Source organism: Haliotis cracherodii, unplaced genomic scaffold, assembly GCF_022045235.1.
Source record: "Haliotis cracherodii isolate W230 unplaced genomic scaffold, xgHalCrac1.p SCAF_9, whole genome shotgun sequence".
Taxonomy (NCBI): domain Eukaryota; kingdom Metazoa; phylum Mollusca; class Gastropoda; order Lepetellida; family Haliotidae; genus Haliotis; species Haliotis cracherodii.
This window is the reverse complement of record NW_027266343.1, coordinates 20,619,880-20,647,063: the sequence shown is the minus strand read 5'-3', so window position 1 is coordinate 20,647,063 and position 27,184 is coordinate 20,619,880. Positions and strand designations below refer to the sequence as shown.

Genomic DNA, 27,184 nt, shown 5'->3' with positions numbered 1-27,184 from the left:
TTAGAGTATGGCACATGCTGCTGAAGTTTCCTTCTTGACTCCTTGACTTGAGAAAGCAAGCGCCAGGGCTTGAGCTTTCTTCACAGACTCTGGGACAGTGTGGACATAGGTTCCCTCCAGCATCTGAGTCAGCCTCTTATTGGGCTTCAACACTGCCACACTTGCCACATTCTCAGGAGCATAGGCAATGGCTGACAAGTCTGAAACAACTGCCATAGCATTGACCTGGCAATGGGCATGGTAGGAGCTGATTGATACTTTCTTCTCAAAGTCCCACACCACAATGGTCTTGTCTTGACTGGTGGTAACCAGAAACTGACCACCACGTGAAAACTCCATACCCACGATGAAGGACTGATGTCTGGTCAGCTTGCATCCCAAACTGCCATCAGACAACATCCAGACATAGATGGAGCGGAAGCCAGACGTGAGAAGATTCTTGCTGTCTGGGGAGAAGGTCATATTGGTGATGGACGATCTCTGACTCATCCTGAACATGTAGCGATTCGTTTCAGCATCCATGACCCGTATGGAGCCATCACCAGAACACGCTACAGCAAGGCAGTCATCTGGCGTGAAGCCCGCTCCGCAGCACGCGCTCATCATGGTGTCCGGCTGCCCCACCATAGAGTCAGTTTCATTTTCCTCTAGAATGACATTAAAGATGATTGGGTAGTCGAACATGGTCATGATGAACTGGAAGAGAAGGCAAAGACATTTATAGGTAACTGAAAGTTTCTGTGATAGTAGCGATTCCATAGAACAGGAGTAGAATGTTTGTTTGTACAAAACTTATACACAAGTGTTTTGGTACACCACTATCTATGCAACCTGAACACTCCCCACCAACACACATATGATCTAAAAACACACAGAGGTAGCCAAGTGATTTGAAGGAGGTCATTTTCTGTGCAGATTTGTGTCCTTTTGCCAAGATTTGCTAATGATGGGTTTGAATGTCAGATGTGTGCTGATCAGGATGTGGAGGCACCAAGGCTGTACTTAGGGTTTCAAACTGTAAACTTTTACAACCTGCATCACTTCAGGTTTTCCTCACACATTAAGCTGACACGCCATGACATAGCTGAAGTACCTTTCAACTCGGTCTTCATGGCTCATTCACACTGATATAAGGTGAGGTGGCTACCAAGTAAAGGTGAAACGATACATCGGTGAACAGGTGCATTGTGAGTTTTCATGTGACGATAGGATACACGATATGTTTTATTCTGTATCGATACAAGACGGTACACTTGCTGAAATACATTACTTACTACTTGTTTAATGACCATCCAGTGTTATCTCCATGCTTCCATGCAATTTGACGTAAATATGGGTATTGCGATACATATCGTATCATGACCCAGTCTTGTGATACGCATCATATCAGGATACTGCCCTAGGCCTCACCATCTCCAACACAGTGTCTGCAACAGTGCTGCCAGAAGATGGTGTGACTACCAAGTATTTCAGGTCATCACTGCCCTAGGCCTCACCATCACCAACACAGTGTCTGCAACAGTGCTGCCAGAAGATGGTTTGACTACCAAGTGACTTACCCTTGTTCCTGTGCTATTAATAGCGGTCTCATAGAAGGAGTACAGATAGGTCACATCCCGTACGACTTCACCTGAACACACAACAGTCAAATATTACAGCATCTCAAATATCATGGAAGAACTGTCTCTTTGATCGCCTTTAAAATTAACCTGCATGGGCAAGTAAACTGAACATAGCCACCCAATCACGAATGCTTGACCCAAAATGCATTTGACAATCAGAAATAGTGTAAAACAGACAATAATATATGGCAAAAATCTGCCACTGGTGGATTCCCTTAGCTCAGGTTAAAATGGGTTCCTGGTTTTTGATGTGCTGTGCAATTTGGCGCCCAGTCTGCCTGCTTCCGCCTCAGATTTTTTAATCGTATTACTGCCTTTTTCAGTTGTTTATCCGTTTGGCTACTGTGTCCACAACTTGTGTCAGCTTCTGCCTCATCAGTAACAACCTTGATGATGCCTTCAGTTGTCTTCTCAGACAGGCATCCATTGTGGGGAATAGGACCAAGGTCAGCAGGTGGTGTGTGGTAACCAAACAGAATGTCAGTCATAAAAGCAGGTTACAGATTGTTAATGTTATTTTAACAGGTTATACTCACCCACTATTCATGTGATGCAGTGGACTTGATGTACAATCTACTCACTCACTATTCATATAATGCAGGGGACTTGATGTACAATCTACTCACTCACTATTCATATAATGCCGGGGACTTGATGTACAATCTACTCACTCACTATTCATATGATGCAGGGGACTTGATGTACAATCTACTCACTCACTATTCATATAATGCAGGGGACTTGATGTACAATCTACTCACTCACTATTCATATGATGCAGGGGCCTTGATGTACAATCTACTCACTCACTATTCATATAATGCAGGGGACTTGATGTACAATCTACTCACTCACTATTCATATGATGCAGGGGCCTTGATGTACAATCTACTCACTCACTATTCATATGAGAAAGTTACCATTGTCCAGATTCCAGATCCTGCCCGTGGCCTCCATGCCTGATGTTCCAGCAATGAGGATGTTGCCCCCCTCTGCCAGACAGTCCACCTTGTGACTCACATGCTGCAGGTCATACACCAACTCCACTGGAAAAATGACGTATTACATGACTTACTGAACCTCTTTGTCTTTGTTCATGCATTAAGGTTATGTGTGTATTTCAATATTTTCAGGACTTGGTCTGCGTACACATTGACATTCTTATTAGCTACCAAATACATGAAATGTACATGTATTGAACAAATACCACCTACATCACACTGCCACCTACATCACACCGCCACCTACATCACACCGCCACCTACATCACACCGCCACCTACATCACACCGCCACCTGCATCACACCGCCACCTGCATCACACCGCCACCTACATCACACCGCCACCTACATCACACCGCCACCTGCATCACACCGCCACCTGCATCACACCGCCACCTGCATCACCTGCATCACACCGCCACCTGCATCACACCGCCCCCTACATCACACCGCCACCTACATCACACTGCCACCTACATCACACTGCCACCTACATCACACTGCCACCTGCATCACACTGCCACCTACATCACACTGCCACCTACATCACACTGCCGCCTACATCACACTGCCGCCTACATCACACTGCCACCTACATCACACTGCCACCTACATCACACTGCCACCTACTGATACAACTTCTGAAAGCTGCATCCAACCCTGACTGACTCCTATACACTTTGCTGAATATATGTTTTGTTGCAGTTTGTCTTACATGTCTGGACATCCAGGACTAGGACTTTCTTCTTCCTGGGAACAGCGAGGTGTCGTCCACTACTGGTCAGGCACATCTGTCTCCGAGGTGTCCTCATCGATTCCGCCTCCAGCACCACATCGGTACTGCCAGTCTCCATGTCTCGCTTCAGGAGACATCCGTGCTTTGTACACATGAACAGTTGCTTGTCATCCCTGGTAACACAGTGAGACGGGATTCAGAGAGCAAGCAATATACATAGAGCTGGAACTTGTGAAGAAAGAAATTGATCTTGTTTTGTTTGTGCATATTTTCATGACTCTGACTATTCCCACAAACTGTCCTGATTTCAGTGACCTTCTTTAGAACCTCTGATGTAAGGACACACATGTTTTTAACTGACTTTACAGATCGATCAACTGTACACTTTCTTGAAATAGAATGTTTTCTTCACAATTTGCTCCCATTTTTTCTATCCTGGCGATAAGCTGATAGCATATTGCACCCACTAAACAAGGACCCACTGAAGTGGACATATTAAACATGGGAGTCAAACTAAAGTTAGTTGTTACTAAACATTTATAGGATTCCTAGATGCACAACACTGTTCTCGTTTGATTTGTCAGGTTTGCATTCCTTAAAGCAATAGCGGTGCAGCAGTCTCTCCTCCCACAGTCTATTTTTATACCCGCCAACCTGTAGTGGAGCAGAAAACAAAACAAAATAAAATTGAATTTCCTTGTTTTCCCCTTTTACTTTCACACCTGCTGACAGGTATTTTTCTGTATAATCTCTAGTAGACAAAATTGTGGCCTTAGCACAGTAACATCACAACTACAGGGAAACAGTGAGCTCTGCCTGCTTCTGTGAGTTTACAGAACATGCTACAGCAGATTCCATGATCCCACAATCATAGTTTTCTGGCATACCCAAGGGATGCAATTCTGCACAGCGAATTGCGGCGCCTTAGACGTCTGGGCCACCCATCTCCCCCATGTGACATTGTATCTGATGATGGTTAAATCTCCTGCATGCTAATTACATTGATAACAGTGTCTGCATAGAGGAAGGTTGTTCAACATTATCTGTGTGCGAACTTCAGCAGGAATACCCCCAACTCCCTCACAGTGATCTGTCAAACCTCACTTTGAGAATTTCAATGTTGAGCTCTGTCCAACATCTTGAATATCTAAAGACATTTTCTTTTCCTCCTCATCTGTTTTTGTGGCCTCTTTCTGAGAAAATTGCTCTCTTGACTCTTTCAAAAGACGAGGTAGGTCCCAAAGCTTGATAGTGTTATCAGCAGATGCTGAAAACATCAGTGTCTCATCCGATGAAACAAGGTATTGCAGAATAGCCTGACTATGATCCGTGATTGACCGCATAAGAACTGGCTCGGATAGGGGTGCTTTTCGCTTTCCTAACAAGACCAACTTGATTACTGCACTGCCATAGCTAGCTATTAGGGCCCATAACTCTTCGTCTCCAAACATTTTCAAATCAATATATGGTCCATTTGTACAATTGAGTTGGGATGTCAACTCTCCAGTCCTGAGGTTAAACAATTTGGCTTGTTTATTGGTATCTCCGTTGGTGATTCCTGTGGATGAGGACCCCCCTAGGAGGAACTCTTCCCTTGAATCAAGGACACACAGTTCCAAGCTATATTCCTTATATCCTTCCAACTTAAACAGGAGTTCCCCAGAAGGGATTTTGTTCACAAACAGATGATGACCTTCCTTATACCCGAAGCCTCGGTGAATAAATTGGTCGTCTTTGGTGACAAAGGTCATACGACCATAATCAACATCTCCAGTTTGGAAACTAAATGGATCTTCAGTTGGCCCAACATCTGCAGTCATCTCCCCAGACTGACAGTCATAGATATGGGCAGTTTTTGCAGATAGGGTAACTAGGTGTTTTTCATCATGAGAAAACTGAACGTAGCTCGGTGTGCTTTCAAGCTCATGTTTGATATCAATGCCTCGTCCCTTTTTCTTGAACATTCCAATCTTGATTAGGTTTTTTTCATCTGAAATTTAGAACAGTAATGTTAAGGTAATCCAGTGTTTATAGCTTGATAAAAATACAATTATTAAACCAAGCAACTAATTATATTGTGACCATCTACTTGGTGACATACCATGGGACCAGGCAACTAATTATATTGTGACCATCTACTATGTGACGTACCATGGGATCAGGCAACTTATTATATTGTGACCATCTACTTGGTGACGTACCATGGGATCAGGCAACTAATTATATTGTGACCATCTACTTGGTGACGTACCATGGGACAAGTTAACTAATAAAAATGTGACCATCCACTTGGTGACGTACCGTCAGACCAAGCAACTAATCTTCCCGAGCTGGATACACAAGCATTGCCAGGTTTGCCTCCCAGGTGGTAGGGGGCAGCAAGGGAACCATCATACACGTCAAAGTAGCTGGTGTAACTATATTTGCTGCTGTTGTGGAACGATTCAACCAGAAGCAACCTGCAGATAAACAGTAAAAGGATTCAATATTGGTTCCCGTATTTTGTTCAAACCACTATATTGGATGGTGTCTTCATTCATACATGAAAGTCTTTGTTTAACTTCAACAGTAAAATTGTCTGATTCTGTAGAACTGACATCCATTTGTGAAAGAACGTTTGAAGATAGGATGATATTTTCTGTTTTCTTATTTTGATGGTCAGTTTGCCAAGTTGTAAGAAGCAAGGTAATGAATACAAGAATGTTGACCCGGTTCATTTCTCCCCTAACAAAACTCACTTTTCTGCAGCCTTGAACTGAACAGATCTGACCTTCCTGTTGAGGTCTTCCACAACCATGCAGGACATATTGTCATCCAGGTCATACACTCTCAGACAGTCGTTGTCATCACTTGGTTGCTGATCTGTCACATACAGTTTATGCTTGGATTCCTGCAGGACCATGCAGCTCCCAAACACACGGTCGTTGCCTGCCAAACACCCATCAAGAAACTGTAAGCGAGCAGTTGGAGACCATTTGCAGAACAAACAACCCTCACAAGAGTTGACTTTAACCAAGCCCCAACAATTACGGGAGTAAAAATCATCTTCATATTTCTTTTTGTCTGAATACTTCTAATTACATGACATGTTACATTTCTGGATAATAATTACTAATAACAAGGTCTTTGAAAGGCATTTAGAAGTGATACACATAAGGAAGAGAATATATGGATGTCAACTTCTTTATTATGAGGAACACAACGTTTCGGAGTACATGCTTACTCCTTCATCAGGTGAATGAATGCCATGAGGTAGAGAGCATATATGTACCTGTAAGGACAAGAACATTATAAGGCTAATTACCTAACTGGCTTTTATTTGCCCTTTGCTATGTCCATTCTTTCACCTAGCAGTGCTAATTACCCCCGGCCTCCCGCAAAAACTAAAACTCACAACTCTCTCCTTTGAGTTATTTCTCTCCCAACTTAGGGAAGCTACCAATTAAACAAAACCTAAAACTCAAAACAAACTAATAACCTCTCATCCCCCAAAATGGAAGGACTAAATATATTTCAGTGGAACGCCAACGGATTAGCCTCCCACGGCTTCGAATTAAAAGCTAAATTCAAACGAGACAAAGGTCCACACATAGTCTGTATACAGGAAACTAAATTCTCTACCAGATCTAAATTCACCCTACCAAACTATAACTCAATAAGAACTGACCGAGCCAAAACAAACCCAGGTAGAGCCGGAGGCGGCCTTATCACATACATCAGGGAAGATTTAAGCTACAAAGAACTAAAAATAAACACACCAAACCTAGAAGCAAACGGTATCCAAATAACAAATAACAACCAAAAAATTAATATCATAAATATATACCACTGGGTAGAAAAACAGGTCAAACCTGAGGATTTAAACACCCTCCTCCAAATAGGCAATAAATCTACAATCTTCCTAGGAGACTTTAATGCCCACCACCCTACCTGGGGTATAGAAGATAAAATAGATACCGGGGGTAAACACGGAAAACTCATCTCAGAATGGATAGAACAAAATGACCTAATACAACTAAATAACAACCAACCTACTAGATACGACAAAATACACAACAAAATGTCGGCTATCGACTTAACCATATGCACCCCAGATTTAGCCCAAAGTATTCAATGGGAAGTACACGGGGTACCACTAGGTAGTGACCACTTCCCAATAAATATAACTATAGGAGACGTAAACATCCCAACACCAGCCCCAAACCAGGAACCTAAATTCCACTACAACAAAGCCGACTGGGACAAATTTCAGGACATTTGCAACCAGGCTAACCTAGCTGACCTAGAAAGTAACGACCCCGAAATCTACTGTAAAAACCTCACTGACTATATAATAAACACAGCTAACACTCCATTCCTTTCAAAACAACCAGCATAGGCAAACCCTCGGTTCCTTGGTGGAACGAGGAGATAGAACAAACTAGGCGTAAACGCAAATCCGCATTCAATAAAGCCAAACGTGACTTCAAACACCTAAAGATAGCACATGAACTAATCACAAAGTACAAAGCTTAGTTAAAACAGCTAAAACAAGAGACTGGAAAAAATTTTGCGAAGAAATTAACCATCATACGGACACCAGAACAGTTTGGCGCAAAATCCACGCCATTAGGGGCATTAAACGTCATAAAAAAAACTCCCAACGTAAACAATTCAACAAACCCCACTGAAAAAGCTAATAACCTAGCAAATCACTTCTCGGCCGTGAGTAGCAATAGCAACTTCAAAATTAATCTCCATTTCACAATGGAAGAACTACTCCACGTCCTACAAAATAGGAAAAAGGGCACAGCCCCAGGCTTAGACCTTACTTCATACCAGATAATTAAACAACTACCACCCAAACTACTCCAAACTCTTCCGAAACTCTATAACCTCATATATCTAAACGGACAGGTCCCATCACCTTGGAAACAAGCCCTGGTCATACCAATCCCCAAACCCAATAAACCAGCTGACCAGGCTAATTCATACAGACCAATCTCCCTAACTTCTAACTTATGCAAAGTAACGTAATCAATGGCCAAAAACAGGTTACAACACTACTTAGAACAAAACAACATGATAAATCCAGACCAAAGCGGTTTCACTCCTGGACGCTCAACCTTAGATAACCTCGCCCGACTAGAGCAGGACATTAAAACAGGGCAGCTTAACAAACAATATATTACAGGCATCTTTCTAGACTTCTCCAAAGCATTCGACATGGTTTGGCATAACGGGCTAATACAAAAACTACAAAAAATAGGACTTAAAGGTCAATTAATTAACTACATCCTAAGTTTCCTAACAAACCGCAAAATCACCGTGGGCATAGACCAAACGCTATCGGACCAATGTCCCCTAGAAAATGGCACTCCCCAGGGCAGCATCCTAAGCCAAACACTCTTCAATATTATGATTAACGATCTATTTGAGGGACTTTCCCCCAAAGTAAACACATCAAAATTTGCAGATGATGGAGCCCTCTGGATCCGCACTAAAAGCATTAAAATGGCCCAAAACTTACAAAAATCTCTAAATAAAATACAAAAATGGGCTGACAAATGGGGCTTCTCCCTAAACTCAGAAAAAACCACAGGAATAGTATTTAAACACAAAAATATGCAACCCGCCACCCTACACCTCCAACTAAACAACAAACCAATCAAATTCCAAAAACAAACCAAATTCATAGGATTAATCTTCGATGAACATCTCACCTGGGATGCTCACATTAAAAACCTTGTAACCAGATGCAGCAAAGACCTAAACACGTTAAGATGCCTAACCGGCTCCAACTGGGGGGCCTCTAAAAACACCCTCCTCTCACTCTATATATCACTAATTAGATCCAAACTAGACTATGGCAGTGCCATTTACGACACCTTAAACAACTCTCTCATTAAAAAACTAGACTCAATCCAGTATCAGGCCCTAAAACTAATCACACGAACTCAACATGGCACCTCTTCCACCTCAGACCAGGCCTTAACAGGAGAAATGCCACTTAAACTACGTAGGGAACAACTTACCCTAAACTTCTGGGCCGCGTCCCAATCAAACCCCCTAATCGAAAACTTAATAAAACAAAATATTAGCCCTAGAAACCAAGCCCTAGCCCGGAAACATCCACTACTTACTCCAATTTCCCAAAGAATAACCAATTACCTAAACGAACACAAAATAAACAATCTTAAACAAAACAATAAATCATACAATATCTTCACTCCAAAACTTAAAATACCAAAAATAGACACAACACTAGCCGATACACTAAATAAACAGACAGATCCTAACATCGCTAAAACCACCACACTAGCATACATACATGAAATGTGCCAAATTGGTGTCACATATACACAGACGGATCCTCAGATCCGATCTCAAAACACACAGGTTTCGGAGTCCACATCGCACAACCAACCAAAGACACACAATCTTACCGACTCACAAACAACCAATCCATATTCACGGCCGAACTAATGGGCATGGCCTCAGCACTACACAATCAGCAATCTAAAAAACACCAAAAAATCCTCATCCTAACCGACTCCCTCAGTGGACTACAAGCCCTCAAAAATAAAAACACTAAAAACCGCCCCAAACTAATAAATCAAATACTCAATAGCTCAAACAACTTAACTAAGGTAGGTAAACAAATAGAGTTCATTTGGATCCCCGCCCACGTAGGAATCTTTGGAAATGAAAAGGCAGATAAAGCAGCAAAATTATCCCTTAAACTCCAAGAAATAAGCTTAAACTTACCCAGCTCAAAATCAGAAATCAAAAGTGTCACTAAACAAAAAATCAACAAAAAATGGCAAAATATATACCAAAACTCAAATAGCCAAATCAGGAAAGTACTCAAAAAAACCCTAAATAAACCCAAAATACTACATATATTAAAACCAAAACTACCTTACTTGATAACCCTCCAACACACACAGCTCCCTTAGTTCGTCCCCCACCCACTCTTGGCATTCTTTCCAAATCTCAAAATTTCAAAATTACTATATAAGCAACCCCTAAAGCCCCCCTCCTAGGTTGCACAAACTCACTTTTCCCCTTTTTGGAAACACATTAAAAGGCCTGGCCGGGCCCGTGTGCGACATACGCTTGCAGTCGGAAAGCAGTTTAAATCTCCAATATAAGTAAGTAAGTAAGTATGGCATTCATTCATCTGATGAAGGAGTAAGCATGTACTCCGAAACATTTTGTTCCACATAACAAAGACATTCACATCTGGATACCCAGTATGGATCACATCAGACCAACCTTTCACAAACTGTGACCAACAAATGGAGTGACTGACAAGAAAGTCAGCATTCTTGATTAAAAAATTGAAAACTGAACCAAAGAACATTCTGGAATGGCTAACAGATGGCAAATATTGTATGGATTCAGTCATAAGGCATGTAACTGTCATTCGGAATAACCTATGTTAAATTTTTAAGTGTTGCATGATTTGGAAACACAATCCGACAGTCACTTTCCTGATCTGGTAAGCGACGATCTAATTGGTCGATTGTTCTGACATGCCCCGTTATGGGAAGTCCTCAGATCTGTGTTTAGTGGTAGAACAAAGATCTTAGTGTAATAAGATTTGACAGCTGAAGAACAATTTTGATATTGGAGATAGAGTGATGCCTTAACTTTTGAGCCGGTTTCTCTTAAAAAGCACAATGATATAACATAGGCATGATTAAAAGATGCACATGCATGATCAGCAAGCTTTGCTGGATACAGTACAATCGACATGAAAAAAGCAACATTTTCCAAGAAAATCCACATATCGAAATCAAACTTTTCACGGCATCTCTCCTATTGATATAGAAACTGTCCCTAAATCTGAAAAGAATTCATGCAGTCGTGTTCATGTTATAGGTCACACAGAAAGTTTTCCTTGAAAGGACAGAAGGATGGAAAGAAGGATAACCAGAAGGATGGTTGGAATTGCTTGGTATAACTATATAATTTTTTAATTTGACCTTTACACGATATACGGCTTTTGCATTGGACGAGAGGACCGCGAAATTGACGTTCATAAGTGTTGGCCTACATCCTTTGAGGTAAGAAATTGTGATAAAAAATTATAAGAATTGACTTTCACTTTGTGAGTTCATTGGATTATGAACCTTCATAGAGTGAGGGCCAAACATTGTATCAACGTCGTCGCAAGCTCCGAAGTTCATACAATTTGGCCCTCACTCTATGAGGGTTCATAATCCAATGAACTCACACAAAGTGAAGGTCAATTCTTAAATACCCCCTCCCTTTATGTCGGGGGCATAAAAAAAACATTCACAACTCAGATGGTTAATACACAGGTATGCAAGTGTGTCAAAAATGAACAAAACATTCTACAGGTTCCACAAGGTGTTGTCTTACCAAGGATGTTGATGTCCACATTGATGGAGCTGAGGAGGCAGCCCCCGGGGCTCGGCATGGTCTTCCCCTGGGGTAGGAGGTGAGGTTGGTTCCCTGTGCTCAGCCAGGTGTGGGCTGCCTGGACTAAGCCTGTGATGTGTGGGGACCCGCAGTACTGGGGGCCCAGCTGGGACACAATCTGAGAAGGCAACATGAAGAATACAGCATGACCTCATACACTACCCTCAATACATGTACTGGTCCTCAATACACTACACTCAATACATGTACTGGTCCTCAATACACTACACTCAATACATACATCACCCTCAATACATGTACTGGTCCTCAATACATACACTACACTCAATACATGTACTGGTCCTCAATACACTACACTCAATACATACATCACCCTCAATACATGTACTGGTCCTTAATACATACACTACACTCAATACATGTACTGGTCCTCAATACACTACACTCAATACATACACTACACTCAATACATACACTACACTCAATACATACACTACACTCAATACATACACTACACTCATACATACACTAAACTCAATACATGTACTGGTCCTCAATACATACACTACACTCAATACATACACTACACTCAATACATGTACTGGTCCTCAATACATACACTACACTCAATACATACACTACACTCAATACATACACTACACTCATACATACACTAAACTCAATACATGTACTGGTCCTCAATACATACACTACACTCAATACATACACTACACTCAATACATACACTACACTCACTACATACACTACACTCAATACATACACTACACTCAATACATACACTACACTCATACATACACTAAACTCAATACATGTACTGGTCCTCAATACATACACTACACTCAATACATACACTACACTCAATATAAACACTACACTACACTCACTACACACACTACACTCCTTTTGGGTAAAATTTGGTTACATTGTACATTTTATCAACATCCTTAAATAGGCAGTACATAATACTGACATCTCATATAAGAAATAAACAACTTGTGGTCGTTAGTTTATCGTGCAGTCTGACAAGATCAAAAGAAGTACAAGAAGGTGATACAGATTTAAAAGCCAATGCAATGATCAGCTATGCATATATACACAGACCTGTGTTGCCAAGTTAGATGCACTTCTCCGGATAAAGTCACTGCCAAGGATGAGGACATCATTGACAAACTTGATGTCATCGTAAAGGGCAACATTGTCAATGTCTCCCGTGGAGTCCAGCCTTGCCATGGCCTGCTTCATGTCATTGAGGACATCAGTGAGTGACATGGCCTGACACATGCCGTAAAGCCAGCGGAAGTTACAGGCAACAGTGCTGTGGAACGTGGCAAGGTCGCCACACTTGACCAGGTGGTAGGGCAGCTCCTGCAGTTTCCTCACATTGTAGATGTTTTCATACTCTAGGGGCTGGGCTGGAACTTGGCGCATGGCATGAGGGTACCAGCCTTTCTTGTTTTTATAAAGTTCTAAAGGCTTCTCCAAATCACTCCATTTCCCTAAGAAATACTCAGCCAGTGCAGCATGAAACGTCTGCTGTAAAGATGCAGGTAAATATCTCTGAGCTGCAACTTCTGAGAACTGGCGATGGTACCAGTTCACTACCACCTTGTTGCCAGACTGACGCTCTGTCAAGTACTCAGAAATGTCACTGCGAATCCGTTTCCATAGCAACGGTGGCAGACGTATTATGTTTGGGTCGGGAGGGAGGTGATAGAGATATGTATCCTGCAGAACATCATCATCCAGAGACAGCAAGTCCTCCATCTCCGTGTCTCCCAGCCCTTGTCGAGCAGCACACAGGTACCCTTAGGAGAATGCAGGGTCACACTTGAGCACATACAATTTTGACATTGCCGAAATTAGGGTACAATAAAATATGTTATTATCGATCAAATTCAAAATTTTATCATTGTTGGATCTTATAATCATTGATAAAGTACCATCATTCAAAATAGAAGAAAATATAAACCCATAACATAAACTTATACATCAGTATATATGATCCTGTTGTAAATGCACTATATACATGCAGGATACTTGAAAATGTCTAACAGTTTACAACTCACCGAACGCTTTGCTGGCAATTACAAAGCCATGTGATCGCTCCATCTTGTCAAACAGTTTATTGATGGCTGCCCTCACTGTGTTTCCAACCTGGATGTCCGATAAGGGAGTGAAGGATTTCCAGGTGAGAGCTTCATCCACAATCAACTTCAGGAACAGGGGCTGGGGACATTTGGCAAAGTGTTCCATTAGGAAGTTTTTCTGAAGTCTTGTCAAGCAACGGCCTTTTCTGCTGCACAGGCCCGACACCATCTTTCCCCCAGCTTCTTCTGAGAAGACTGAGAGCTGAACATACTGTTCTGTAAAGGGAAGGTGCTGCTGGATGTTCTCAAGGCAGTTGTTGACACATGGCATCATGGACACTAAGATGTGGACATCTGGTGGGGTCTTTGTGGGCAGCCAGTTGAAGGTGTGAGCATGATCCAAGGGCAGTAGCTGATCCACAGAGTCAAAGATGATAACAAGTGGTTTGTTGGAAGAGTTGATCTTCCACAGAAGAGCATTGAAGTAGGAGAGGAGATACTGGAAGTCTGTGTTTAGATCAATACCAGAGCCTTTGGGGACATTGTAGATGTTCCAGATTTGCCTACAGATGCTGACAAGAACCTCTCGTATTGAGCTTGACATGGGAGATGTTCCAAGGTACCGCACAATCAAAACTGATTTAGGAATCCAGGAACTAGAACTTTTAGCAATTTGTGCCATGAGCGCCGTCTTTCCACTTCCTGATTCCCCATGGATTATCACTGGTCTCTTGAATGACCTCATAACAGGAAGCTGAATTTGTTCAAGCTGAGGGTTCTTTGAAGGGTCAGAATCATAGTCATCAAAGGTATCACCCAAGTGGTATTTAACTCCCGTGGAACGAAGAAAATCCTTCATTTTCTGTGACTGTTCAATATTACCATCTTCCACCTCCTCCTCCTCAGGCTCCTCCTCCTCCTCATTCCGTTTAACGGATGAAGGCTCATCTTCATCCGTGTCCTTGAATATGTTTACAACCTTGTCCAGTTTGTCCTGAATGTCTTTTAGCTCATCTTCTCTACCAAAGAATATTTCACTCTTCTTGACACTGAAATGAAGATGATGGAGAACCTCAGAGTAAAGGCCGTCATCGGCATGTGATGGCTGTTGGTCAAGGCTGGCATCAATCATCTCCTCCATACTGCTCTGGAAGGTGGCACAGAGAGTCTGTAGGTAGGCCAGATGTCTGGGGTCCTGGGGGTCGACACACTTGTCAGTCCACTCGATATTATACTGGTGGATCTGACTTGAGGCCAAGGCATCAGGTATCTTCTTTAGGGTCAACTTCTCACGCCGATCCTTCACCTTCATGTCAACTTTGCCCTCATTATCTACGTCAGTGAACCTCCCTGTGAAAGAAACATGCTGAATATTTTTTCACTGCCATGATCATGGTGTGATGAATTTCTGTATCCCTGCTGTCATACTATTCCTATCTACAAGACACACTGGCCATTACATAAAGAAGAAATAAAACTGCCACAACTTGATATAGGGATATACTGTCTTGATAAACAAGGTAATAACACTTTGTATGGACATTACCATCTTCCTAAGGCAAGGGAGTTAACTGACAGTAAAAGTCGACACAGTACCTATGGGCTTATATCATGGCTGTACAAATGGCTGTACTATATTGCTGTATCTATACAAAGTCCAATCAAAATCATGTAACGAAATCAACATCCAGTTTGTAAACTAACATGCAGATTTTGGTCAATTTTATGATTTGCAAAGTATGTGTCCTGCCCACCCGGTATCAACAGATATCCGGCTTTTTATAAAGGTGCTCGCATGATTTGAGGCACTTTGTGAAGTAAGACCAGTTTTATCACCATATAGATTTTAATTATCGACTTGACTGAACACTGCATTTTTGTTTGAAGCCAACAACAAGAGGTGGAATCTGATTAGTTGATGGGAATGACATAGAAGTGACATAACCCGTAATAACCACTGGTTGCAATATGATCGAGACACAAATTTACAGTTTGTTCAGAAAGGGTGGAAACTAGACTTTTATAGTCAGTTAACTCCCCTGCCTCGGAAGACGGGAAATGACCAAATACTACAACAATCTACAATGTAATGAGGGACGAGTCCATATTTACTACACAGGTACCCACAACCCTATCACCCAACCCCACCCGCTGTAGGTCTCAAGAGATGGGTACAATATGTCTGATTAGGAATAGTTTGACCATAGCCCTGGAAAAATGTATTTATGTTCACTAAAAAATGATCTGGTCATGTACACACTGAAGTTGACTGAAGTTTTATCTGTATTCAAACACATGAAAGACAGAAGTAACCCATGCATAGTCAGAAATAAATACAAACATTAGTCACTTGTAGTGTAACCATGGAGTTATAGCAATTTTTTGCCATTAAACAATATATCACGTGAATAACCACGGGTTCGGGTATTCCTTTGGGTACCTACTCAGTACCCATGTGACTCGAGTACCCGAGTTACCTGTCCCAGCCTTAAATGCAACTACTTGAGGCATGAAGACCTACAGGCTAGAGGGTGCTGCACGTTGATGTTGTGGAGGTTGCGGTGGAACACAACAACTTTGTTGTCCGTCTCGGCTGCATCCAGAACTCCGTCACATATCTCACTCTCAGTCACTGTAATAACACAACATAGGTCACATATCTCAGTCACTGTAATAACACAACAGGTCACATATCTCAGTCACTGTAACAACACAACATAGGTCACATATCTCAGTCACTGTAATAACACAACATAGGTCACATATCTCAGTCACTGTAATAACACAACATAGGTCACATATCTCACTCTCAGTCACTGTAATAACACAACATAGGGCACATATCTCAGTCACTGTAATAACAAAACATAAGGCATATATCTCAGTCACTGTAATAACACAACATAGGTCACATATCTCAGTCACTGTAATAACACAACAGGTCACATATCTCACTCTCAGTCACTGTAATAACACAACATAGGTCACATATCTCAGTCACTGTAATAACACAACATAGGTCACATATCTCAGTCACTGTAATAACACAACATGTCACATATCTCAGTCACTGTAATAACACAACAGGTCACATATCTCACTCTCAGTCACTGTAATAACACAACATAGGTCACATATCTCAGTCACTGTAATAACACAACATAGGTCACATATCTCAGTCACTGTAATAACACAACAGGTCACATATCTCACTCTCAGTCACTGTAATAACACAACATAGGTCACATATCTCAGTCACTGTAATAACACAACGTAGGGCATATATCTCAGTCACTGTAATAACACAACATGTCACATATCTCAGTCACTGTAATAACACAACAGGTCACATATCTCACTCTCAGTCACTGTAATAACACAACATAGGTCACATATCTCAGTCACTGTAATAACACAACATAGGTCACATATCTCAGTCACTGTAATAACACAACAGGTCACATATCTCACTCTCAGTCACTGTAATAACACAACATAGGTCACATATCTCAGTCACTGTAATAACACAACGTAGGGCATATATCTCAGTCACTGTAATAACACAACAGGTCACATATCTCACTCTCAGTCACTGTAATAACACAACATAGGTCACATATCTCAGTCACTGTAATAACACCACAGGTCACATATCTCACTCTCAGTCACTGTAATAACACAACATAGGGCACATATCTCACTCTCAGTCACTGTAATAACACAACATAGGGCACATATCTCAGTCACTGTAATAACACAACGTAGGGCACATATCTCACTCTCAGTCACTGTAATAACACAACATAGGTCATATATCTCAGTCACTGTAATAACACAACGTAGGGCATATATCTCAGTCACTGTAATAACACAACAGGTCACATATCTCACTCTCAGTCACTGTAATAACACAACATAGGTCACATATCTCAGTCACTGTAATAACACCACAGGTCACATATCTCACTCTCAGTCACTGTAATAACACAACATAGGGCACATATCTCACTCTCAGTCACTGTAATAACACAACATAGGGCACATATCTCAGTCACTGTAATAACACAACGTAGGGCATATATCTCAGTCACTGTAATAACACAACAGGTCACATATCTCACTCTCAGTCACTGTAATAACACAACATAGGTCACATATCTCAGTCACTGTAATAACACCACAGGTCACATATCTCACTCTCAGTCACTGTAATAACACAACATAGGGCACATATCTCACTCTCAGTCACTGTAATAACACAACATAGGGCACATATCTCAGTCACTGTAATAACACAACGTAGGGCACTGTAATAACACAACATAGGGCACATATCTCAGTCACTGTAATAACACAACGTAGGGCACATATCTCACTCTCAGTCACTGTAATAACACAACATAGGGCACAAATCTCAGTCACTGTAATAACACAACATAGGTCACATATCTCAGTCACTGTAATAACACAACATAGATCCATTTCTCAGTCACATAAGTATCTATCCATACAGTACCTGACATAAGTATATATCTATACAGTACCTGACAAAAGTATATATCTATACAGTACCTGACAGAAGTATATATCTATACAGTACCTGACATAAGTATCTATCCATACAGTACCTGACATAAGTATCTATCCATACAGTACCTGACATAAGTATCTATCCATACAGTACCTGACATAAGTATCTGTCCATACAGTACCTGACAAAAGTATATATCTCTACAGTACCTGACATAAGTATCTATCCATAGAGTACCTGACATAAGTATATATCTATACAGTACCTGACATAATATCTATCTATACATTCCCTTACATAAGTATCTATCCATACAGTACCTGACAGAAGTATCTATCCATACAGTACCTGACATAAGTATCTATCAATACAGTACCTGATATAAGTATCTGTCAACACAGTACCTGACATAAAGTATCTGTCATATGCTGGCTGGTCAAGGTGTCCGGTCAGGTGAGCTTCCTGTGCCAGTTCATGATAAAGTGACTGAAGTGTCCTTTCAACTTCTCTCCATCTCTTCTGGTCCTGAAAGGAGACATGTTTTTATGCACCTGTTATCAAATGTACAACATGAGAAGGCTATGTTAACAAGCCTGGAGCTCTCTATTTTCCAAAATGTGTCTGCACCAAATTCCAAGATACTAGCACATTTCAGACACTGGCTTAAAAGACAATAAGTAGATATGGAATGTCAAACATCACACAAGATTATGAGGAACTATAAGTCAGAACGTAATCAGTGGAGGTTAAATGATCATGCTTTAATTACCAAAAGTACAAAAAAGTAAATCAGTGTGACTTATCACAGCTACTTATTTTGAAAAAGGAAATCTTGTCAAGACTTACTTGTTCTTGAAGATGCTGATTGGCTGGATCTGGGTCATTGTAATGAGGTAGAAGGTTTGTGATTGGCTGTATCTGGTAGACTGGCGGTTCAGCATTGTTGTCAAGGAGATACCATTTATCAAGGAGGTAAATGTCCTTACCCATTGCCATGGCAACACGATGAAAAACTTTGAAATCGGTGACAGGCACAGTGGCTGGTAAAGGGCAACTGCCATATCGATCACCGAGGAACACCTGCAACACAACATCAAACCTCAAGGAACACCTGCAACACAACATCAAACCTCAAGGAACACCTGCAACACAACATCAAACATCAAGGAACACCTGCAACACAACATCAAACCTCAAGGAACACCTGCAACACAACATCAAACCTCAAGGAACACCTGCAACACAACATCAAACATCAAGGAACACCTGCAACACAACATCAAACCTCAAGGAACACCTGCAACACAACATCAACCCTCAAGGAACACCTGCAAGACAACATCAAACCTCAAGGAACACCTGCAACACAACATCAACCCTCAAGGAACACCTGCAACACAACATCAACCCTCAAGGAACACCTGCAACACAACATCAAACCTCAAGGAACACCTGCAACACAACATCAACCCTCAAGGAACACCTGCAACACAACATCAAACCTCAAGGAACACCTGCAACACAACATCAACCCTCAAGGAACACCTGCAACACAACATCAAACCTCAAGGAACACCTGCAACACAACATCAACCCTCAAGGAACACCTGCAACACAACATCAAACCTCAAGGAACACCTGCAACACAACATCAAACATCAAGGAACACCTGCAACACAACATCAAACCTCAAGGAACACCTGCAACACAACATCATACATTAAGGAACACCTGTAACTCAACATCATATCTCAAGGAACACCTGCAACACAACATCATACAATATTTATTTACAACAAGTAAATATACAGTTGAATGCAGGCTATTAATTACCACAAAATTTGGGCCCATGGAGATCTGCTGGCAGTTCTTGATCTCCCTCAGGCACAGCTCTGTTGACATCTGGTCCACCGATGTTTCCTCTCGTACTCCCCAGCGCATGTCCACCACCTGCAACAGAGTTCTCCAGGTCAGACGACTCTCCTGTGTCCATCACACCGGCCTGTCTCCACTTTACACTCAGTCCATGTCCTCTGTCTCCACTTTACACTCAGTCCATGTCCTCTGTCTCCACTTTACACTCAGTCCATGTCCTCTGTGTCTCCACTTTACACACAGCCCATGTCCTCTGTCTCCACTTTACACTCAGTCCATGTCCTCTGTGTCTCCACTTGACACTCAGTCTGTGTCCTCTGTGTCACCACTTAACACTCACTCTATGTCCTCTGTGTCTCCACTTTACACTCACTCTATGTCCTCTGTGTCTCCACTTTACACTCAGTCCATGTCCCCTGTGTCTCCACTTTACACTCAGTCCATGTCCTCTGTGTCTCCACTTTACATTCAGTCTATGTCCTCTGTCTCCACTTTACACTCAGTCCATGTCCTCTGTGTCTCCACTTTACACACAGTCCATGTCCTCTGTCTCCACTTTACACTCAGTTCGTGTCCTCTGTGTCCCCACTTTACACTCAGTCTATGTCCTCTGTGTCTCCACTTTACACTCAGTTCGTGTCCTCTTTTGTCTCCACTTTACACTCAGTCTATGTCCTCTGTGTCACCACTTAACACTCACTCTATGTCCTCTGTGTCTCCACTTTACACTCAGTCCATGTCCTCTGTGTCTCCACTTTACACTCAGTCTATCTCCTCTGTGTCTCCACTTTACACTCAGTCTATCTCCTCTGTGTCTCCACTTTACACTCAGTCCATGTCCTCTGTGTCTCCACTTTACACTCAGTCCATGTCCTCTGTGTCTCCACTTTACACTCAGTCTATCTCCTCTGTGTCTCCACTTTACACTCAGTCTATCTCCTCTGTGTCTCCACTTTACACTCAGTCTATCTCCTCTCTGTCTCCACTTTACACTCAGTCTATGTCCTCTGTGTCTCCACTTTACACTCAGTCTATCTCCTCTGTGTCTCCACTTTACACTCAGTCTATCTCCTCTCTGTCTCCACTTTACACTCAGTCTATGTCCTCTGTGTCTCCACTTTACACTCAGTCTATCTCCTCTGTGTCTCCACTTTACACTCAGTCTATCTCCTCTGTGTCTCCACTTTACACTCAGTCTATCTCCTCTGTGTCTCCACTTTACACTCAGTCTATGTCCTCTGTGTCTCCACTTTACACACAGCCCATGTCCTCTGTGTCTCCACTTTACACTCAGTCTATGTCCTCTGTGTCTCCACTTTACACTCAGTCTATGTCCTCTGTGTCTCCACTTTACACTCAGTCTATGTCCTCTGTGTCTCCACTTTACACTCAGTCTATGTCCTCTGTGTCTCCACTTTACACTCAGTCCATGTCCTCTGTGTCTCCACTTTACACTATGTCCTCTGTGTCTCCACTTTACACTATGTCCTCTGTGTCTCCACTTTACACCCATTGATCCTTCCAGTTTCACCAGTCTACAGGGCCCTGTGATCCCACTGACATATTGCTGGGTTACAAGATCACATCATCCCTCCTTCACATCCCTTACTCTCTCACCCCTCAGTCCATCACCCCTCACTCTCTCACCCCTCAGTCCATCACCCCTCACTCTCTCACCCCTCACTCTCTCACCCCTCAGTCCATTACCCCTCACTCTCTCACCCCTAAGTCCATCACCCTCACTCTCTCACCCCTCAGTCCATCACCCCTCACTCTCTCACCCCTCAGTCCATCACCCCTCACTCTCTCACCCCTCAGTCAATCAATCACTCACTCTCTCACCCCTCAATCCATCAATCTCTCACTCTCTCACCCCTCAGTCCATCACCCCTCACTCTCTCACCCCTCAGGCCATCGCTCCCTCACTCTCTCACCCCTCAGTCGATCATCCCTCACTCTCTCACCCCTCAGACCATCACCCCTCTCTCTCACCCCTCAGTCCATCACCCTCACTCTCTCACCCCTCAGTCCATCACCCCTCACTCTCTCACCCCTCAGTCCATCACCCTCACTCTCTCACCCCTCAGTCCATCACCCCTCACTCTCTCACCCCTCAGTCCATCAATCCCTCACTGTCTCACCCCTCAGTCCATCACCCCTCACTCTCTCACCCCTCAGTCCATCAATCCCTCACTCTCTCACCCCTCAGTCCATCAATCACTCACTCTCTCACCCATCACCCCTCAGGCCATCACCCCTCACTGTCTCACCCCTCAGTCCATCACCCCTCACTCTCTCACCCCTCAGTCCATCAATCACTCTCTCTCACCCCTCAGTCCATCAATCACTCACTCTCTCACCCCTCAGTCCATCAATCCCTCACTCTCTCACCCCTCAGTCCATCAATCACTCACTCTCTCACCCCTCAGTCCATCACCCCTATCTCTCACCCCTCAGTCCATCACCCCTCACTCTCTCACCCCTCAGTCCATCAATACCTCACTCTCTCACCCCTCAGTGCATCAATGCCTCACTCTCTAACCCCTCAGTCCATCATCCCTCACTCTCTCACCCCTCAGTCCATCAGTCCCTCACTCTCTCACCCCTCAGTCCATCACATCCTCACTCCCTCACCCCTCAGTCCATCAATCCCTCACCCCATCACTCTCTCATCCCTCACCCCTCAGTCCATCGCTCCCTCACTCTCTCACCCATCACCCCTCAGGCCATCACTCTCTCACCCCTCAGTCCATAACTCCCTCACCCCTCAGTCCATCACTCTCTCACCCCTCACCCCTCAGTCCATCACTCTCTCACCCCTCACCCCTCAGTCTATCACTCTCTCACCCCTCACCCCTCAGTCCATCACTCTCTCACCCCTCACTCCTCAGTCTATCACTCTCTCACCCCTCACTCCTCAGTCTATCACTCTCTCACCCCTCACCCCTCAGTCCATCACTCTCTCACCCCTCACTCCTCAGTCTATCACTCTCTCACCCCTCACCCCTCAGTCCATCACTCTCTCACCCCTCACTCCTCAGTCCATCACTCTCTCACCCCTCACCCCTCAGTCTATCACTCTCTCACCCCTCACCCCTCAGTCCATCGCTCTCTCACCCCTCACTCCTCAGTCTATCACTCTCTCACCCCTCACCCCTCAGTCCATCACTCTCTCACCCCTCACTCCTCAGTCCATCACTCTCTCACCCCTCACCCCTCAGTCCATCACTCTCTCACCCCTCACTCCATCACCCCTCAGTCCATCACTCCCTCACCCCTCAGTCCATCACTCCATCACCCCTCAGTCCATCACTCCCTCACTCCGCACCCCTCAGTCCATCACTCCATCGCCCCTCAGTCCATCACTCTCTCACCCCTCACCCCTCAGTCCATCACTCTCTCATCCCTCACCCCTCAGTCCATCACTCTCTCACCCCTCACTCCATCACTTTCTCATCCCTCACCCCTCAGTCCATCACTCTCTCATCCCTCACCCCTCAGTCCATCACTCTCTCATCGCTCACCCCTCAGTCCATCACTCTCTCATCCCTCACTCCATCACCCCTCAGTCCATCACTCTCTCACCCCTCAGTCCATCACTCCCTCACCCCTCAGTCCATCACTCTCTCACCCCTCACCCCTCACCCCTCAGTCCATCACTCCCTCACACTTCACCCCTCAGTCCATCACTCTCTCAACCCTCACCCCTCAGTCCATCACTCCCTCACCCCTCAGTCCATCACTCTCTCACCCCTCACTCTCTCACCCCTCAGTCCATCACTCTCTCATCCCTTACCCCTCACTCTCTCACCCCACACTCTCTCACCCCTCACCCCTCACCCCTCACGCATTGTGTGCTACCTGGAAGTCCAAGCCTCTGGCCAGACAGTAGTCCCTGAGACGGGGCACTGACTCCTTCATCAACATGTTCCTCTCCACTGTCATATCTACAACACACAATGACATCATCATCACTGGAGTCCACGAGTCGGTGCGGTTGGATGCCCCAGTATAGCAGTCACAGTGTATTGGCTGAAGGGGAAAGTCCACAGTTTCCAAGTTTAGTCAAACTCACAACCATATGCAACATATTGACATCAAGCAGCATATCTGGGATTCAAACCCATGACCAAGTGGATCCTGGCAGAGCTGTAGGACCAGCTGCAGACCACTGAACCACCTGTTTCTCCCCATAGTGCCAGTTCCATATTTGATTGTAAAGTGAAGTCTGTACTAATTTAATACCTGGATCAGAAATATGGGGGACCAATCATAAATATCAGGAATCAATGACACAATTCCAGCCAGGCCATACTTGACTAAACAGTTGTTGTAGTTTACATATTTCTATTCAGTAATGAGTTATATTTCATAGGATTGATATGGATTACAGGTATAACGAAGGACCCAGGTATCCAGTTCAAAGTTATGTGGCAGTGTTGTCTGTATGTGTACTTCATGCAGTTTTGCACATATATAGTTAGTGTTTCAATGACGTGGTGACCTTTTACTGTGTTGCTTTAAATGTGATTAACTTGTACAGCTGCTTCGTTTCAACTGTTATAAACTGAGGGGTAAGGTCGGCAGTGTGGCTCACTCCAGTGTGTTGTTTTTTTGTTCAAATCAGCTTACGCCTGATTGGCCTTGTTCAAAATACTGACCAAGCACTCATTACACCAGCACACCAGCCATGACACCTACAGTGACCTCAACCTTCTAGTGTGTGGTGTGTACGTTTGATCCCTGTGATCATACATACAGGTTAGTATTGTATTTCATATGCCTTATTATTCATTTGCATCTCTTTGTGTACTTCAGTTATATCAATATTCATATGAATAGTCACTACAAATGCTTTAACTAGGTCAGTAAGTTTGGAAAAAGTTTAGGGCATGTAGTAATTCCAGCACTATATATCTTCACTCCATCTATAGCCTGTGAATGTTTGTTTCAGTGTAACGTGAAGCACCCATAGGTATATATTATATATAATGCTTGTTCACTACACTACCAAGTGTATGAATGTAATTATGTATATCATTCCATTAAGAGTGAGTGAGTGAATATGATTTTACGCCGCTTTAGCAATATTCGAGCAATATAACCACGGCAGACACTAGAAATGGGCTACACAATTTACCCATGTTGGGAATCTAATCCGGGTCTTCAGAGTGACAGGCGGGCACTTTAACCACTAGGCTACCCGACTGCCCCTCATACCATTATGCAAGTGTATGGATACCTATATTAGTTATCTTAACTTGCAACATCCTTGAATGTATAGGAGGCACGGGTGGACCAGTCTAAGTCTAAGGCGCTGCAATTCACTGTGGAGAGTTGGGTCTCTTGGGCATGCCAGAATTCTATGATCGGTTCGAATCCAGGTTATAGGTTTCTCAGCACCATACCCATGCTAGTGGGTTTCACCAAAGTGGTAAATGTCTGAGACCTGTATCACTTCAGGCTTTCCTCCCACAGTGAGCTGACACGCCATGTTATAACTGAAATACTGCCATAAGCGGCATTAAACCCAACTCACTCACCCCTTGAACGTATAAATTGTAAAATACATGCGTTCTGTTAATTACTATGATGTCGCCCATGTGACGTTGTGAATAAATATATAGATGATAGCATGTGATGTATTCTTAAATACCTATAAACATGTATATTTATTTTGAAGTATATGTTTTTGGGCATTTGTTCTGACTTCAGTTGAAATAAATCCTAGTGTTACACTACGACATGTGTGTTATCTATGCACTGACCTGCTACAATTGTAAAATGTTAAATCAGTTAGGGGAGGCTGGTATGAATTACTGGGTCTTCAAAGTGATGAACTTCATTTTTTACATATAGCTATTTCTTTTGTGCTGATTTCTCAAGAAGCTGGGGATGAAAAGCTATTTTGGCATAAAATTAAAATATTGCCATGAATTTCTTTTAAAAATTGCTTGACACTGTTGTACTGACTTTCAAGTGAGTGTCGGAGTTGAATCTTATGCTATATTTTTATTGTTTATCAGAACATTTAATGTTTGTTCTGTTCTCAAATTAATAACAGTCTGTTTGTTTCATATTTTTTATAAGCACAAGGGAGTGAGTGAGTGAGTATGGTTTTATGCCATTTTTCAATATTCCAGAAATATCACGGCGGGGGATACCAGAAATGGGCTTCACACATTGTACCCATGTCGGGAATCGAACCCGGGTCTTCAGTGTGACAAGCAAACGCTTTAACCACTGGGCTGCACGACCACCCCATATAAGCACAAGTATGGGGTATTAAATTATATATGTTAAAATGTCATTTTTAGTTTCCAATTAGAAATATTATGTTGGGGTCAGTGGATGTGTAAAAAAAACGCAGAACAATGTTACAGGTATTTAACAAGCTTACTTCGTTTCAGAATGATAGTTATTCATCTAAAATGTTCATTGTGGTTTAATGAACTTAACCTGTCAATTAGTATTTATGATTTTTAGGACAGTTTTGTTTATAGTACCATAAAACAGTTCTTCCTGTGTTTTTATGACAAATCTCCATACACTTTATCCGCCCAAAATAATATATCTTCAGGGCCCCTGGGAAATTCAAGGACCTGTCCTTGTAAAACAAGCCTCCTGACAAGTATATAGTAAATGTATTTATCAAACATTATTCACTTTGAGTCTTCAAAGGGACCTATTAAGTCTGCATACCTAACGATAATAAACAAATGAGCCGTATCCAAGGAGGTAACAGCTAACCAATACGATGACTACAGACTAGACAATATCAGCAGGTCTGTCAAACAGTTTAATCCGACCATGCTCGCTCCCTCACCTGTAAACGTCGAGCTGAAAAAAATTCGTATTGTTTTCGACTCCTGGGCCGGCAGGCTTTGGAGCACACCATCAAACACTTTCCTTGTCGCCAT

At 42.9% G+C, this 27,184-nt stretch overlaps 1 protein-coding gene across 1 annotated transcript; it reads right to left on the bottom strand.

The window, feature by feature from the left end:
- LOC139452790 (protein qui-1-like) lies at positions 1-27,184 on the bottom strand. The gene is made up of 16 exons (XM_071234405.1): positions 27,091-27,184; positions 24,126-24,211; positions 20,223-20,339; positions 19,236-19,469; positions 18,794-18,914; positions 16,380-16,490; positions 13,838-15,208; positions 12,873-13,576; positions 11,730-11,907; positions 6,098-6,287; positions 5,661-5,818; positions 4,464-5,349; positions 3,339-3,532; positions 2,543-2,668; positions 1,560-1,630; positions 1-696 (listed from the first exon to the last, which is right to left on the bottom strand). The coding sequence occupies exons 1-16, from the start codon at positions 27,182-27,184 to the stop codon at positions 1-3; spliced, it is 5,337 nt and encodes a 1,778-aa protein (XP_071090506.1).